The sequence below is a fragment of the Zalophus californianus genome, chromosome 3 (genome assembly GCF_009762305.2).
Source record: "Zalophus californianus isolate mZalCal1 chromosome 3, mZalCal1.pri.v2, whole genome shotgun sequence".
NCBI classification, from domain to species: Eukaryota; Metazoa; Chordata; class Mammalia; order Carnivora; family Otariidae; genus Zalophus; species Zalophus californianus.
Genome location: NC_045597.1, coordinates 173,515,086 through 173,530,912, shown reverse-complemented (window position 1 = coordinate 173,530,912; position 15,827 = coordinate 173,515,086). Strand labels below are relative to the sequence as shown.

General features: G+C 40.3%; 1 protein-coding gene across 12 annotated transcripts in view; it reads left to right on the top strand.

The window, feature by feature from the left end:
- Positions 1-15,827, top strand: part of FN1 (fibronectin 1) — a 66,983-nt gene that overhangs the window by 4,423 nt on the left and 46,733 nt on the right. For all 12 annotated transcript variants that reach the window (XM_027588180.2, XM_027588174.2, XM_027588173.2 and 9 more), the window contains exons 5-12: positions 1,171-1,308; positions 3,496-3,654; positions 5,798-5,989; positions 6,779-6,958; positions 7,586-7,762; positions 8,859-9,011; positions 10,734-10,862; positions 11,879-12,022. In XM_027588180.2, coding sequence (XP_027443981.2) covers positions 1,171-1,308; positions 3,496-3,654; positions 5,798-5,989; positions 6,779-6,958; positions 7,586-7,762; positions 8,859-9,011; positions 10,734-10,862; positions 11,879-12,022 — 1,272 coding nt within the window. The remainder of the gene's footprint in view (positions 1-1,170; positions 1,309-3,495; positions 3,655-5,797; positions 5,990-6,778; positions 6,959-7,585; positions 7,763-8,858; positions 9,012-10,733; positions 10,863-11,878; positions 12,023-15,827) is intronic.

The following is a 15,827-nucleotide window of genomic DNA, read 5'->3' as shown; positions in this document are numbered from 1 at the left end:
TTGGGGCGCCTGGGTGGCTCAGTCAGTTAAGCGGCTGCCTTCGGCTCAGGTCATGATCCCAGGATCCTGAGATGGAGACCCGCATCAGGCTCCCTGCTCAGCGAGGAGCCTGCTTCTCCCTCTGCCTGCCTCTCTGCCTACTAGTGCTTCTATCACTCTGTCAAATAAATAAATAAATAAATAAATCTTAAAAAAAAGTATTAAGCATTGATGCAAGTCTTAATTTTGTTTCAAAAGCACAAGATAGAATTGAAAGATTTAGGAAGAAGTCATTTCTTTTGTCTAATACCTGGTCTCAGATTTCTCCTTGGTCAAGACGTAAATTATTTAAAAGAAAAAAGCAATGGTACTTAAAAAAAAATGTATCTGAGAGAAAGAGAGTAGGGATTCGAGTGGGGGGGGAGGGGCAGAGGAAGAGGCAGACTCCCCGCTGAGCAGGGAGCCCAATGCGGGGCTGGATCCCAGGACCCTGGGATCATGTCCTGAGCTGAAAGCAGACGCTTAACCAACTTGAGCCACCCAGGCGCCCCAACAATGACGCTTTTGACATATTTCTTTCTTGGAACATGCTGGACCGAAACAATATTGTGTGTCCTCTGTCACACCTTGGTGATTTTTTTCTTCACAATAAAAATTTTTGAGCTTCTTTTGGCCTCAGTCTTCAGTTGAACTCTATAAATACAAATCTAAGTTTCTGCCTATAACTTTTACTCTGTTTGCTTCTTGTTTGTGAATCCAAAGGCTTTTATTTTGCTTTGTGTTTTAGCTGTTTTTACAGCAATCAAGGTTTCAACAGCTTTCTTGTCTTTTTTTTTTTTATGCATTCATAATTAGGATTGGAATTGTGCGTAGTCTCCCACAGACAAGCACATACATAGATTGTTTTCACTCCAGTAATGGTGTGAACAGTGGTCCTAGCTGAATGTACACAGTCCATGTACTTATTAGGAGAACAGGATTTCTGCCTGCCAACTCGGCTTGAGCTTTCTTTCGCTTTGGTTACTTACAATGTGCTTAGTTACAGGGCGTGCCTTTCTTTTTAACAGAGTACCACTTAAAAAAAAATGCGGCTGGATTTTTGCTTACACGATATACTTTAAATTACAAGGAGACTGCACATTTCAAAATAACCCTTTTCCCCCCCTGTTTTTCATCCAAATTTCCCTACAGCTGAGAAATGTTTTGATCACTCTGCTGGGACTTCCTACGTTGTTGGAGAGACCTGGGAAAAGCCATATCAAGGCTGGATGATGGTGGATTGTACTTGTCTGGGAGAAGGCAGTGGACGTATCACCTGTACTTCTAGAAGTATGTTTTAACTCTTTATGCTCAAGATGAGGCCAGGTATTGTTTTCTGGATTCCTAGAGAAACTTGTAATGTGATGTCACTTGGCACACACCCGATAAGCCAGCAGGCTTTGGTAACATTTGGGTGTCGAGAAAGATCCAACAATCAACTTATTCTGCTTCTTCAAAGAAAAGGAAAAAGTTTAATAAGGTCTTAGGCTATCAGCTACTAAGAAAGAACCCAGATATTCATTTAAAGGCCAAATGTGCCGTGGACCTGAAGATTAGTTGCAAATGTTTAATCTAAATTATCACTGAGATATTTTCCAAGCATTAAGAGCAAAGAAATTATTAAAATAACATGCAAATACCTCTTTGGGCATGTATATACTATTTTTTTTTTGAAGATTTTATTTATTTTTTTGACAGAGGGAGACACAGCGAGAGAGGGAACACAAGCAGGGGGAATGGGAGAGGGAGAAGCAGGCTTCCCGGCGAGCAGGGAGCCTGATGTGGGGCTCGATCCCAGGACCCCAGGATCATGATCTGAGCTGAAGGCAGATGCTTAATGACCGAGCCACCCAGGCACCCCAGTATTTAACCATCTTAAAATATTCATCATCCAAATTTGAATTCTTTGCTAATAAAAAAAAATAAGTCTTTCACAGAAAGTGATAATAATTCTGACAGTCTTTCCGAGAAACTTGCTGATTCATTAGATCTTTTGCATTTAAAATCTTATTATGATCGTCAGACTTTCTAGACCTTGGTGGCGATGACTCAACCCCTCCTCTATTCTTTTTTTTTTAAAGATTTTATTTATTTATTTATTTGAGAGAGAGAGAATGAGAGATAGAGAGCACGAGAGGGAAGAGGGTCAGAGGGAGAAGCAGACTCCCTGCCGAGCAGGGAGCCCGATGTGGGACTCGATCCCGGGACTCCAGGATCATGACCTGAGCCGAAGGCAGTCGCTTAACCAACTGAGCCACCCAGGCGCCCCCCCTCCTCTATTCTTTAAAGCTCTTCTAATAACAAGTTTGAGAAAAGTTCCTCAAAGAAAAGTCGTTTATTCCAAAGTCCCCACTGTGTACAGGATGGTATAGGAACACAAAACTGAATTGGACATTAGCCCAACCTCTGAAGAGCACTTAGTAAGTAGGTGAGGGAGATGAGAAAGGCTTATACATATTCGTCTTCTACAAGGCCCAATGTTAAGATCTTCAAGACAAATACTGAGAATAGTGCTATGGGGGTTCAGGGAAGACCATCCTATTAGCTGGGGATTTGAGGAAACGCTGTAAGCAGCCATAATATCTTCATCCAGACCTCTCTTCTGGTGGTAGATTAATGTGGATGTGTATGTGTGTGGACTTACATCAACCATCTACTTACCTTCTCTCATCCAGTGCAGTGACTTTCTGATTCATACACAAATCGAATCCTCTCCTCTGTCATTGTAGCATATGGGCAAAACTGGATTCTGACTGAAACAATCTATTTGCCACACAGACTGACAGCAGTTTAGTTACAAATTATAAAATTCCATTTTTCCATGGAGGGTTACCACCGAGCAATTCAAAAGAAGCCATTTTATTGGTGATTTTAAGTAGGTGTGTGCTGTGGAAGGGGATAAGAGAACATTTTAATCAAAGAAGTTGGTGGTCCCCTGAATTTTCTTACATAACAAATGAAAAAAGAGATGCTGCTATCTTTTTATAGCTTCTTTGGGGCAATTGGTGGAGACCTTTTGAAACCTACTTGCCTCCCTATTGCTTCTTATTTTCTAAAGAAGGTCCCCTGTTGAAAGGCTGGGTCATATATAGTAATTACCAGGAGAAAGCGGGGAGAGCCTGGGAAGGAAAGAGAGGGAAAAACAGAAAGCCAGGGAATGAATTTGATCAAAGGACCAATGTGAAAACAATTAAAAAAAAAAATTAACAATGAAAGTTGATGAAAAAGTATTTTGGCAAACAGGGAAGTGAAACAAGACTAAATCATACAAAATCACACATCTCCCTTTCTGCTGGAACAAACGGAACCCCATCTTTCAGAAGGTCGATGCCTGTGGCACCAGAGCCAGAATAAACATATCATCAAAGAATAGCTCACCAAACTTTAAACTACAACCTTCCTCTTTTTGGGTTGACTCTGGTGCCTTTGTCCAGCTTGACCTGATTTGCATATTTAAATGCTTCCTTTCTGACACAGACAGATGCAATGATCAGGACACCAGGACATCCTACAGAATTGGAGATACGTGGAGCAAGAAGGATAATCGGGGGAACCTGCTTCAGTGCATCTGCACGGGCAACGGCAGAGGGGAGTGGAAGTGTGAAAGGCACGCGTCTCTGCAGACCACGTCCACCGGTGAGGCACAGAACTAGCAGGGCCAGACACAGGAAGGCATTTCAAAAAATATTTCTGCAGATCCATCTATCCTTCGATGTGCCATTTGAGGATGAGTTGCAGGGTTTCTGCTAATCATCTGAGTTCATTGACAGATTGTTGGTTATTAAGACTTTGTTTCATATCAAGTTTCAAATTTAAATAAAAATGAAATAAAAGTAGGTCTTAGGGGGAAAAAGCAGTTTTAGCCCCAAGAGATTAAACGGACCTTTAAGGAAATGCTAATATTATAAAACCTACACAGTTTATATAGAAATATATATACGCACCCATATACATTCCCATGCAGATGCATTTTTAATACCTAAAGGGGATTTTAATGGAAACGAAAGAGTTATGATGAGTTACATGACTACTTGATTCTTCTGCTAGGACAAGGGAAGAAAAGTACATTTGTTCTTTCTCAAAATGGAATACATTTCCTTGTCCTGACATTCAGCTCTTTGTAGCGGAAACAATCCTTTATGTGTGGTTTCCATGCTCCAGCAAACTTTGTGGCATTCCATAAAATAATGCACAATCATTTTCTTCATGTATGGGCATTCACAATTTGAGAAATTCAGAGGAGGCCTAGAGATGAGAATGAAAGACACAATGTCTAAGCATTTAAAACAAACAAACAAAAAAAGAAGTTTTCATTATTTCTAGTACAAGAACAAGATCTTTGCCTTGTAGCTTATTTTGTAAGAGTCTGAAGACAGATATGACAATAGAGAATGTGTGCTTGTTACCATTCTTAATATGTTCTCATCAGGTTTTCACTACATAATGTACTAGCATTGTTGCTTAGCCTTTTATCGATCAGTCATTTAGCTAAAAACATTATTTGTTTAGCTTCTTCTCCCTTTGATGAGTTTTCATCTTATTCTGAGCACTTCCAAAGGTGAACAAGATTAGATTTGACAGTATCTTTGAATTATTTGATTATCATCAGTGAAATTACTGCCAACCAAAAAAAGAAACAATTACAAATATCAATCTCCTGAAATAGTTTAAGAGGGTAATTGGGGTTTAACGGGGTAAAGATTCAATAAATGTCCATTTTTATTTATGGAAAAGGTTCTGTTATTCAAAAAAGTTTGGGAAACATTGGGATAAACAAAACGGAACCTCCTTCTGTAGGATCTTTATGTTCCTTTGCACTGTGACTCTTCTTCAGTGGAGTATATAAATACAGATGCCGTCTCCCGCATGAGTGTGACCTTGGGACCCGTTGTCTGTGAAGTGTCTTTGAGTTCTCGGGTTGAGCAGCACTTAGGTAGATGCTGAATTCAGTCTACCAGTTATCCTGGCAACAGTTCTGGCTCTTCTTCTGTGGGCCTGGCCTTTGGAAGAACAGATTTCCAAAAGCTTAAAGAAAAGATCAACATACTCTGTTGTCTTACTCTGAAAGGCAAGCTGTGTTAAGAGGATTGATTGGTTTTAGAAACACACACACACACACACACAAATTCCCAAATAATCCTGGGGAGAAACAAAATGTGGAAGGAGGGGCAACTTCTAGAGAATTCCAGGGCATTCTCTGATGAGCTCAGAGTTACACAGATGACCATGAATCTGCTACAGAGTGGTCGGCACTTCTCAAAAACAGTATCAGGAAGAGAAACGCCCAGTGACATTGAACTTATGGGAGCTGCTAAGTGAGTGAGGGTGAGGTAGACCTTTCCAGCAGAAGGGAGAGGCATGAAGACAGCACAGGGTATATGAGGCAATGAGGGGATGAGGCATAGAACAAGGAAGGAAGTGGAAGGGACTTAGGTGTGGAGGATTATGGAGTGGCCCATGAGCTTCCTGGAGTGAGTGAGGAATTGTCGAGGGCATCTGCTCTGTTGAGTGACAGGATAGTATCTGTGATATAGAAATATAATCCCAGTAGCTCCAGATGAGCTGGAAGATGGAGACCATTTGGTGGACTTATACAGATTATTTCCTAGGCTGAGTGTAGAAGCTAATGCCGAAAAGGAAGGTCATTTCTTTTCAGTTCAGGTCAGTAACACCATGGATTTTAGAGTGATCAGTATGGGACCTTGAAGATCCCTAGTCCAGAAGGGGTTAGTTGCTTTCTCTTATCCAGCTTTATGACTGTCCTTTCTCATGCCCTTAGGATCTGGCCCCTTCACAGATGTCCGAACAGCCATTTACCAGCCCCAGCCTCACCCCCAGCCTGCTCCGTATGGTCACTGTGTCACAGACAGTGGTGTGGTTTACTCTGTGGGGATGCAGTGGCTGAAGACACAAGGAAATAAGCAAATGCTTTGCACTTGCCTGGGCAATGGAGTCAGCTGCCAAGAGACAGGTCTGCATCAACTTTTCAAAAAATAGTACTGATAACTTTTTATTACTTAATTTTTGAAAGGCAATACATTCATTTACCAAAAAAAAAAAAAAAGAAAGAAACAGTAAAACAAACCAGAAAAGCTTATAATCTTTCCACCCTGTGATAACAACCAGGGTTGGCATTTCATATATTTTCTCCTAATCTTTTTAATCTATGTATTTTTCTTTCCTGTAGTGGGAATTCAACTGCTATGTATTATCTTTATTTGTCTAAAATGTTGTTACAAGAGGGTTGCCTTCTGAGTAGCAAATCAACCATATCTTAGACTATAAATCGCGAATTTCTGGAACTTCACGGTGTAAACTTCTCTCAACAACCTAAAGCTATTTCCTCTGGGCTACAACGCGGTAGTAACGATAACAGTAACAATCGGTACACTTGACTTTTCCCCGAGAATAGCTTCATGTGTTATTTATTAAGGCACCAACAGAGTTGTCTACATCCCTCCAGTATACTTTGAACAGCATTCCTAATGAACCGGTATTGATATACCTTTACAAGTGGGGAAACTGAGGCATGGCAGCAGAGGTGGCAACAAAGGACACGGGCAAAAGAACCCAGGCATCCCTCTAGGTGCAAAAGGCAGGTTTCCTGAGTAACACGTTTTGACCGATATTAACGCAGTGGTGACCTCTACTAACAGCTTGAGGGCACACGCTTCCGTCTCAATTAAGCTAGAAAGAAGCAACTACTGGTGGGAGAGAAATGCAGCCTTATTTACCGAGACCCTTTTGGTTGTGCTTGTAGCCGTCACCCAAACTTACGGTGGCAATTCCAACGGGGAGCCGTGTGTCCTACCGTTCACCTACAACGGCAGAACTTTCTACTCCTGCACCACGGAAGGGCGACAGGACGGCCACTTATGGTGCAGCACCACCTCCAATTATGAGCAAGACCAGAAATACTCCTTCTGTACAGACCATACCGGTGAGTCTCCCCAGGGGAAAACACAACAGTGAGAAAAAGCCATTTCTCAACCCTGTTTTCATTGGCCAGCCTTCTAGCCATTCCATCTTGAGGCTGCCGAAGAAGTAGCACTTTTGTTCAGTATGGACCTCAGAAACATGAAGCTAACTTAGCCGTTGAAGATCCTTCTATGTTCCCCAGTCCCCTTGGGAAATGACACCAAGGGGAATGCCCTCCAGGTCCATTATTTTTGACACAGTTGGGATTATGATGTGGTTAAAGATACAGGTATATTAAAATCCATAGGCAATCCCACAGGGCTCAAGAATATACAGGATGGACGCTGGAGAGCTTTTGCTGCTCTTCTGGTGAAAACTATGTCTTATTCAAAGCAACCATTTGATTTTTTCTCTTTTGGCTGGGAAAATGAGAGTGAAATTGGATTTAAATCTGTTTTGAAGGTGAAGGTGAATGCGCTAGGGAAGCTTGCAGCTCTATGATCAGGCATTCTTTATTCGGGGGTAGACTCCCTGTGAATTAGCTCCAGAAACCCGGCTCGCTCGGAACCTCCCTGTAGTTATGCCCTTCTGTGCGCCACCAAGCTCTGTGGTCATGTTCGTCTTCCTATTTGTGTCCTCTTCTGGGCAGTTTTGGTTCAGACTCGAGGTGGGAATTCCAATGGTGCCTTATGTCACTTCCCCTTCCTGTACAACAACCACAACTACACGGACTGTACTTCTGAGGGCAGGAGGGACAACATGAAGTGGTGTGGAACCACACCGAACTACGACGCTGACCAGAAGTTTGGATTCTGCCCCATGGCTGGTAAGATGGAGCCCTGTAGACACCCATTTATGGAGTAAGACAGAAGAATAGTGTCCACTTTACTCCCAGTTCACCCATTCACTCTTAATTTTCAGACAGCACAAAACTTCATAAGATACACTTACACATCTGTGTAAGTATATATATTATTATATATATATAGTATATATATATAATATATAGTATATATCTATTATATATAGTATATAATTATTTATGTAAGATCATTTTGATATAATTTAATGTCCAAAAATATATAAATACATTAAAAATACTTTTTAAAACATCTGGAAATGCCAATTTTTCACAGGTTTGTCATTTGTAAGGAGCAGACAACTGAGCATCTTAACACATTTCATGTGTAACTGCTGTAGTCACAGACCTACAATATTTACACATAACTATGATTCAACTAGAATAAACTGTCTCACTTATGAAATACCAAAATGGCCCAAACTGTGTTTTCTGACAAGTATGGGACCTTTTCTGTCTTCAAGGGGGATCTAGTTAGTATGAATGGTGAAAGAGGAGCCAATACCTTTTGTTTTCAAATTTCAAGAACCCCATAGATTACATTTGATCTTCTATTTATAGAACCAAGAACCACGCACTTACCGTCAACTGTCCGTATAAGGCAATGAAACCCAAGAACACTACTTATATTCACTTTCATTTCTTTCAACAAAAGAGATTGTTGGATTTAGAAGAAAACCATGCTTTTGCTTGCAATTCTCTACCCAAACACATAGTTTCCCTTTGGGATAGAATAGACTGGAACTAGAAAAAGTTACGAGGCAGTCGTCAACATCAGTCTTCTAGAACAATGCAGACCTGTTGTGTGAATGTGTAGGTATTATCATGGTTTAACACCCTCCCACCCTTCCTGCAATGAATCCCCACAACATACTTCACCTTTGGACTAGGTTTGCTCTCTCTGGGACTCAAAACTCTACATATGCCCAGAGCAGCACTGAGACTTCTTTGGGGCACGCCAGACTGCTTCCCAAGCGAGAGTGCTTAGGATAACCAAGCTGGATGGATAATACCATGTATGTTTTTAGACCTTGTGATCATTTCTTCATCCATTTCCCTACAGCCCACGAGGAAATCTGCACAACCAACGAAGGGGTCATGTATCGCATTGGAGATCAGTGGGACAAACAGCATGATATGGGCCACATGATGAGGTGCACATGCATTGGGAATGGTCGTGGAGAATGGACTTGTGTTGCCTACTCCCAACTCCGAGGTATGCTTGCTCATTAATGAGAGCATTTGATAGGAACAAGAGCTCAGAGAGGACCAAGTTTGTAGGTGAAAACTTGTACTTTACCAGAAGCAGGAGAGCAAGTATGCAATGCCACGCCATGAGTCTCCTGTGCATGATGAGCTTCTCAGGTTAGGCAGCCAGTGGAGAAAAGCTGGCAGAGCAATTCTAAAATTCTGAAGCATTCCCATGATGTGAGTACTTCCACTGAGCTGAGAAGATGACTCCAAAGGCTAGAACACAATCATCTGGTCCTTTTAGCTTTTAGTTATGCCATTAGAGTCATGTCTAGAAAACATTGGATAATTTCTGTGAGGAAAAGAGACTTTGCTGTTTTTTTAAAAAGACTTTATTTATTTATTTATTTCTCCAGAAAGAGAGAGAGAGAGCATGCACACGAGTGGGGGGAGGGGCAGAAGGAGAGGAAGAAGCCTGACACGGGGCTCTATCCCAGAGCCCTGAGATCATGACCTGAGCCGAAGGCAGATGCTTAACCGACTGAGCCGCCCAGGTGCCCCGAGACTTTGCTGTTCTAAAATCAGACCCTTGCAGATCCAAACTGAAGGTGACAGAGAGACCTATTTCTTTTGCTCAGTGCAATTTTTTTCCTTTGGATCCTAGTATATAATATAGGGATGGCAATTTATTAAAACCATTTTAGTACTTCTGTTTCTTTGATTTAAGATTTAGGTAGAACTCTGAGCTAATAAATAGTTCATGTAACTGGTATGTTGACATTGGCCTGAACTTATTCTCCTCTTGTGGGTAACTCACTCCAGTAATAATAATTCCATATGACATTGCAGAATTGAAAGGAACCCTAGAAAGACATACAGAGCAACTCTTCACTTTCCAGATGAAGAAGCTGAGAGACCCAAAGGGGGAAAGTCATTTTCTCAGGATCTGACAGAGAGTTAGGAACAGAGTTGGCCTAATTTTCTTTTTAATTTCACAAATGCCATAGATGTTATTTTATTTCCCAAATCCAAGTATCTCCCCACCCTGGCCATTCCAGAGATCAGACCATCACACCCTGCTGGGTGCTCCATAAGTATGTTTGATCTTCCTCCCTATTTCTCAGAGCAAGCAGAGATCTGAAGGACATTATCAACTAAGCAAGAACTTTTCCAAAAGTAAAACACACATTTGTTCAAAAATTGCCTTTCCACAGGAAGGCATATTTTACCACATTCTGTAGTTGTACGTACTTTGACTTCTGATATTTAAGTTTATAAGAAAGAGTTTAAGAAAGTGAGAATTATTTTTTTCCAAAAATTGTATTCCTGACCAAGCTTTGAAAAAGTATTAATTCTGTGCTCATAGAAAAGTTCTTTTAGTGGGAGGTGTTGATAATTTAGTGGAAAAAACTGTATGCTTTGAAAAGCATGGTATTAAAAAAAAAAAGAAAAGCATGGTATTTTGGGGGCACCTGGTAGCTCAGTCGGTTAGGCATCCCGCTTTTAATTTCAGCTTGGGTCATGATCTCAGGGTTGTAAATTCGAGCCCCGAGTCAGGCTCCTTCTCATCGTGGAGTCCGTTTGAGGTTCTCTCTCTCCCTCTACCCCTCCCCCAGCTTGCATATGCTCTCTCTCTCTCTCAAATAAATAAATGTTAAAAAAAAAAAGAAAAAGAAAAGCATGGCATTTTTTAATTTCATCGTGAAACTTAAAAAAGCTCTCCACCTTCCCACTGGTTCCTAAACAGATCAGTGCATTGTTGACGACATCACCTACAACGTGAATGACACATTCCACAAGCGTCATGAAGAGGGACACATGCTGAATTGTACCTGCTTTGGTCAGGGCCGGGGCAGATGGAAGTGCGATCCCATTGGTAATTAGCCCTCATGTCTCTGGATGGTTTTGGATGTTGGGACTAGTTAACGAGTTTCAGATAAGGAGAGCTATTTCATATTACATCATTGAATTTGACTCCAGACTTTGATCAGTGGTTTGTAGAGAGCTTTGTAAAATCTTTTCTCTAATCATGACCCAGTATATCAACTTGATATTGGTAGTTATCTATTATTGAGTTTGGTAACCCATTCAGGTTTATTTTAATGGAATAGAATCAGTTCTTTGGTTCTGAATCATAAAGAGAATCCATGTTATGGGAGAGAACCTTCCTTTGCTGACTGCAGATGCTCATGCCATTAAATACCTCCTTCCAAATACTTTATTTTTCTTGACTGCCCTTTATAATAGATCTAAGCAAATAGGGAAGGTTGAGCCTTAACAGAGCTGCAGGCCAGCTTTAAGGTAATCCATTAATATTCCTTTACTAAAAGAGACCTGTTGCTCACTAAGAAACCAAACTGGTCAGATGAGTTTCTTTGACCTGAGATTATCAAAGCCTGAGAGGTCTTTTCAGAAACTGCTCAGCAAGTATTAACTAGATTAAAATCTAGTTCACCATTTACATGTAAAATTAAGCCCTCCAATCTTTAAAGAGGTATATAAAGTGTTATTTTGTCCTTACTGTTCAAATGGTAAATCAGTTGCATTATAATGTAGGCAAAATAAAATATCTGATTTAGTTTCTCAAATTGGTACTCAAAATGTCAGTATGTCCTAAATCTAAATCATAAAATTTTTATTTAGAATACTGTCTTTTTAGAAGACTAAACATTTCTTCCAGTGGGTACTTGTTTACCGCTATTTACTGCCAGTTGTCCTGTAAGGTAAAAGATAGGAACAAAATATTTTGTAACCGTGTATACTTGTAAGGACATTGCAAGTTTCCATTAAAACTAAGAACGGATGCTCCTTGCTCACTTGCTGGAGACACTGAAATTCAGTTTGTAGCTCTCCATCTTTAGTGCTGCTTCTTTCACTTTGTATATATTTTAGACCAATGCCAGGATTCAGAAACCCGGACATTTTATCAAATTGGAGACTCATGGGAGAAGTATGTGCATGGCGTCAGGTACCAGTGTTACTGCTATGGCCGTGGCATTGGGGAGTGGCATTGCCAGCCGTTGCAGACTTATCCAGGTAAGTAGTTGGGTTAATGCAAACTGACCACTTCCACCTGAGTTGTAAGAACTGGGCGGCATCATTGTTTTTAATCCTCTGATCCCTGCATCGGCCTCCTCTCTCTTTCCCATCTTTTTCTCCGATCATGATCTAATAATCAGATTTTTGACTCAAATGATTTTCTTTCCTCCCCAGTCAAGTACAAGATGTGCCAGGCTGGGAAAATGTGCCTGTGTGTAAGTTTGTTTCTGAACACTGTAAAGCATTCCATTAGGTTAAAACACTCTGGCTTATTTGATCTCCCATCTGCACATGGGAATAGAAACCATGCAGTGAGCTACGCTGGAAGCGAAGTGTTGGGACTTTATGTTATGACTCTCGACAGAGAGGTTGCATACAGGGATGTTGTGGAATACAATGTAGGGTATGTGTGTTCACTCAACATTTCAGCCAGGGCCTCTTTGTGTCAAAATTTTCATCTGTTTGATCAGTTGGAGTCTAGAACAAAGTATTCTGGGTCAAGAGTTGAGCAATTTGGTCAATTTTCTGCCCACGCAGTTCAAATACTCCCAAATGTTTATTGCTGGGGTTTTCTTTTTTTTTAAGGTCACAAGACATAATGCCTAGCTGTAGGTGTGATTAATTCATTGTAGGAAAAAAACCAATTTTTTAAAATTTAATTATAATAAGATGTGGTGAATTATGAGGCTCTCATCTTTAGGTACCAGTTTCTTAAGCAATGCAGAGGTGCAAATCCTCCTAGACCTCTGTTAACTTTAGACTTGAAACATGGCCTGCATTCAGAAACAAAAACAAGTTTTCAGAGCTTCAGAACCTGCCTCTGACAGAAATTAAGATTAAGTAAACTAAATGCCTCCATAGTGTAGTAAGAGATTCACTATTGTAGAGAACCAGGTATGGAACAATTTGGCCCAAGGTAGAGTTTGCCAAAGACATGGGTCCTGGCTGTACGTGTGGTGAAAGAGATCCATGTCAAATTCCACTCATCATTTTCTCATTTGTAAATTGGGGGAGATTAAAGCTGATTGCCTTTAAATTTCCTTCTAGCGCTCACCATCTAACGGATCTCTGATCCTAAACACTAACCACCCAGCTACACCCTTTCCACAAACTTGGAAGAAACCTACCTCTCCCTCACCATCAGTCACTGTCAGGGCTGTCGAAGGTGACCTTGCCTTACAGGCTCACAGCACAAATTAACCTGGCTCTTAAACTGTATTTCATGGCGGATTTGGGGGTAGGAATCACTTAAAATATATTTTTTTGTTGTTTAATAGTTTTTTTAAAAATCTGACTGCAGAAAAACCTGAAGTTCAGAAATTATATAATTGGTTTTCTTCTTTAATGGGGCAACTAAAGGATAGAAACTTTTTAAAGAAACACTCTCTAGTTTCTATGTTTAGGATTGTTATTGGTGTGGCAGTTTGTCGAAAATCGTCCTCAAATTTAGAGAGAAATTATTTTCTCACTCTTTTAAAACAAGCCTATTCACAAAGCGACTCATTGGAAGCATTTTGGTGGACATGACAAGGGTGAAATCCAAATGGGAAGGAAGGGAGCCTTCTGCTTTGGAGTTTTACAAGTTGACTTTGCTCCTACTTTTTAAAAAGGGTCAGAGGAATGCCCAATGAACATGGAGGAGGGGATTTAGAGAGGGGATTGGTGTTTGCCCTCAGTACGAGGTTGGGCGCTTATCTCTGTGCCTGGTTTGCTCAACGGTTCATGCCTAACACACGGGGCTTTATGAGTGTGGGAAGAATAAAGGAGCCACAGATGACCAGCAGACTGTCTCGGAGCCTTGCCCTGTTGGCTCCTCCTACAGAGAGGATTTGGTGGAGTTGTTCAAACTAACAGAAGATAAGAGCATTTGGTTTGTCAATAAACAACTAGGAAAGCACAGATCTCAGCAAATAAAGTAGAGAAAAAAAGGACTGAGTTGCAAACTCATAAATATTTAACTTCCCCAGGGTCATCGTTGCTGGAAATGATTCGTTTCAGCCTAATTTTAAACTGATTTTTAAAAGTATACACGTCATGTTGTATTTTTACTTAACTGTCTTATGGTTAGCCTGATCAGACTGAGTAAGAGAGGGAGTCAAGTTTTTACAATGGTAATTGCTAGTATATACCAGTTAGGTTAATTTTAGTTTTATCAAATTCAACTGACGTAAATGATGTCAGAATTTTTAGATTTCCTGTTTTCAGATCATATGTAGATTAAGGTAGAGTGGTAATCAGAATTTAGTTGACCTCACAAATGATGGACACGGTCTCTTTTCTTCTGAACAAAAATATACTAAATGCATGAAATCCACACTGCCATTCAGTGCAGCCCCCTTAAAGGTGGGCTATGGTACAAGCGTAAATTTCAAAACCTACGATTTCGAACCAGTGCTTGAAGTTTTAGAAAGAAAAACTTCTGTAGTTTTGCTCCGTCACGGCGGTACAAGCCACTGAGTCGCCTTTTCGTTTTCCCACCCTCCTCCTCATGGACCCAGGAACATGATTAGGGTTAAAGGTGAGCAGTAAAGGACAATTTGTATTGTCTTTCTAAAACTTAATAGACATTTTACCCTCATCAACTTTTGCTTTTAATTAAAGGCTGGTTTTTTTTAGAGCAGTTTTAGGTTCCCAGTAAAACTGAAAGGTACAGAGCTTTCCCATATAGCCCTTGCCCCCACACATGCACAGCCTCCCCTATTACGGCACCCCCCAGTGGAGTGGTGCATTTGTTACAATCGAGAAATCTGCATCGACACCGTTTTCACCCAAAGTCTATGGTTTACGTTAAGGATCACTCTTGGTGTTGTACATTCTGTGGCATCATAAACTTTTTTCCTCCCTCAAAATCATGATTGCCAAACTAAGTAAAATACATATCAGGTGTCTCCTTACTTAAGGAAATTATAGTAGGACTTCTTTAGAGGATCGATATTTAAACAACCTTATGCCAATTATTGTGAATAATTTAAGGACGTGATATTCCTGTATTTACTGATGTTCACAGAAGTCACATCTCTGACATTTTGCTTCATTACTTGTCTTATTTATTTAAATTTATTAAATTAAATAAATTTAAATACACTTATTTATATTTGTGAGGATCTTTATGAACAGAAGGGGTAACTTAAAAAGTGACATGCAGTTAACTTCTGCCAATTGATTAAAACAAACATCCTGCCATGTTCTGTGAAATATACATTATTTTAGAATGGAAAACTGAGAATTTTATGCATGGGTTTTGGTGTTCAGGTGGCTTAGAAATATGTGCATTAAATGAAATTAAGATTCAGAGAATAGTTGTTAGTCTTCAACCACTTTGAATTATTCCCAAAACTTTTGAGTCTACAAAGATATAGAAGTTTTGTATTTGTTCTGCCACAGAATACTTTGTTTTCAAAGAGAATTGAACAGCAAAGATAATAAGTAAGTTTGAGGGGCGCCTGGGTGGCTCAGTCGTTAAACGTCTGCCTTCGGCTCAGGTCATGATCCCAGGCTCCTGGGATCAAGCCCCGCATCGGGCTCCCTGCTCGGTGGGAAGCCTGCTTCTCCCTCTCCCTTCCCCTCTGCTTGTGTTCCCTCTTTCACTGTGTCTCTCTCTGTCAAATAAATAAATAGAAATCTTAAAAAAAAAATTAAGTTTGAAAATCACTATTCTTTTTTGCCTAAGAGCTTTCAGAAAACTTAAATCTGTTAACAAGCCGGTGAAATGCTTTACGAAACTTGCAAAATGTTGCTTTTTTTTTTTGTTAGAGTGGCAGTTAGAAATTCTTGGAAAGGTTATGACAAGGAACTTTATTTC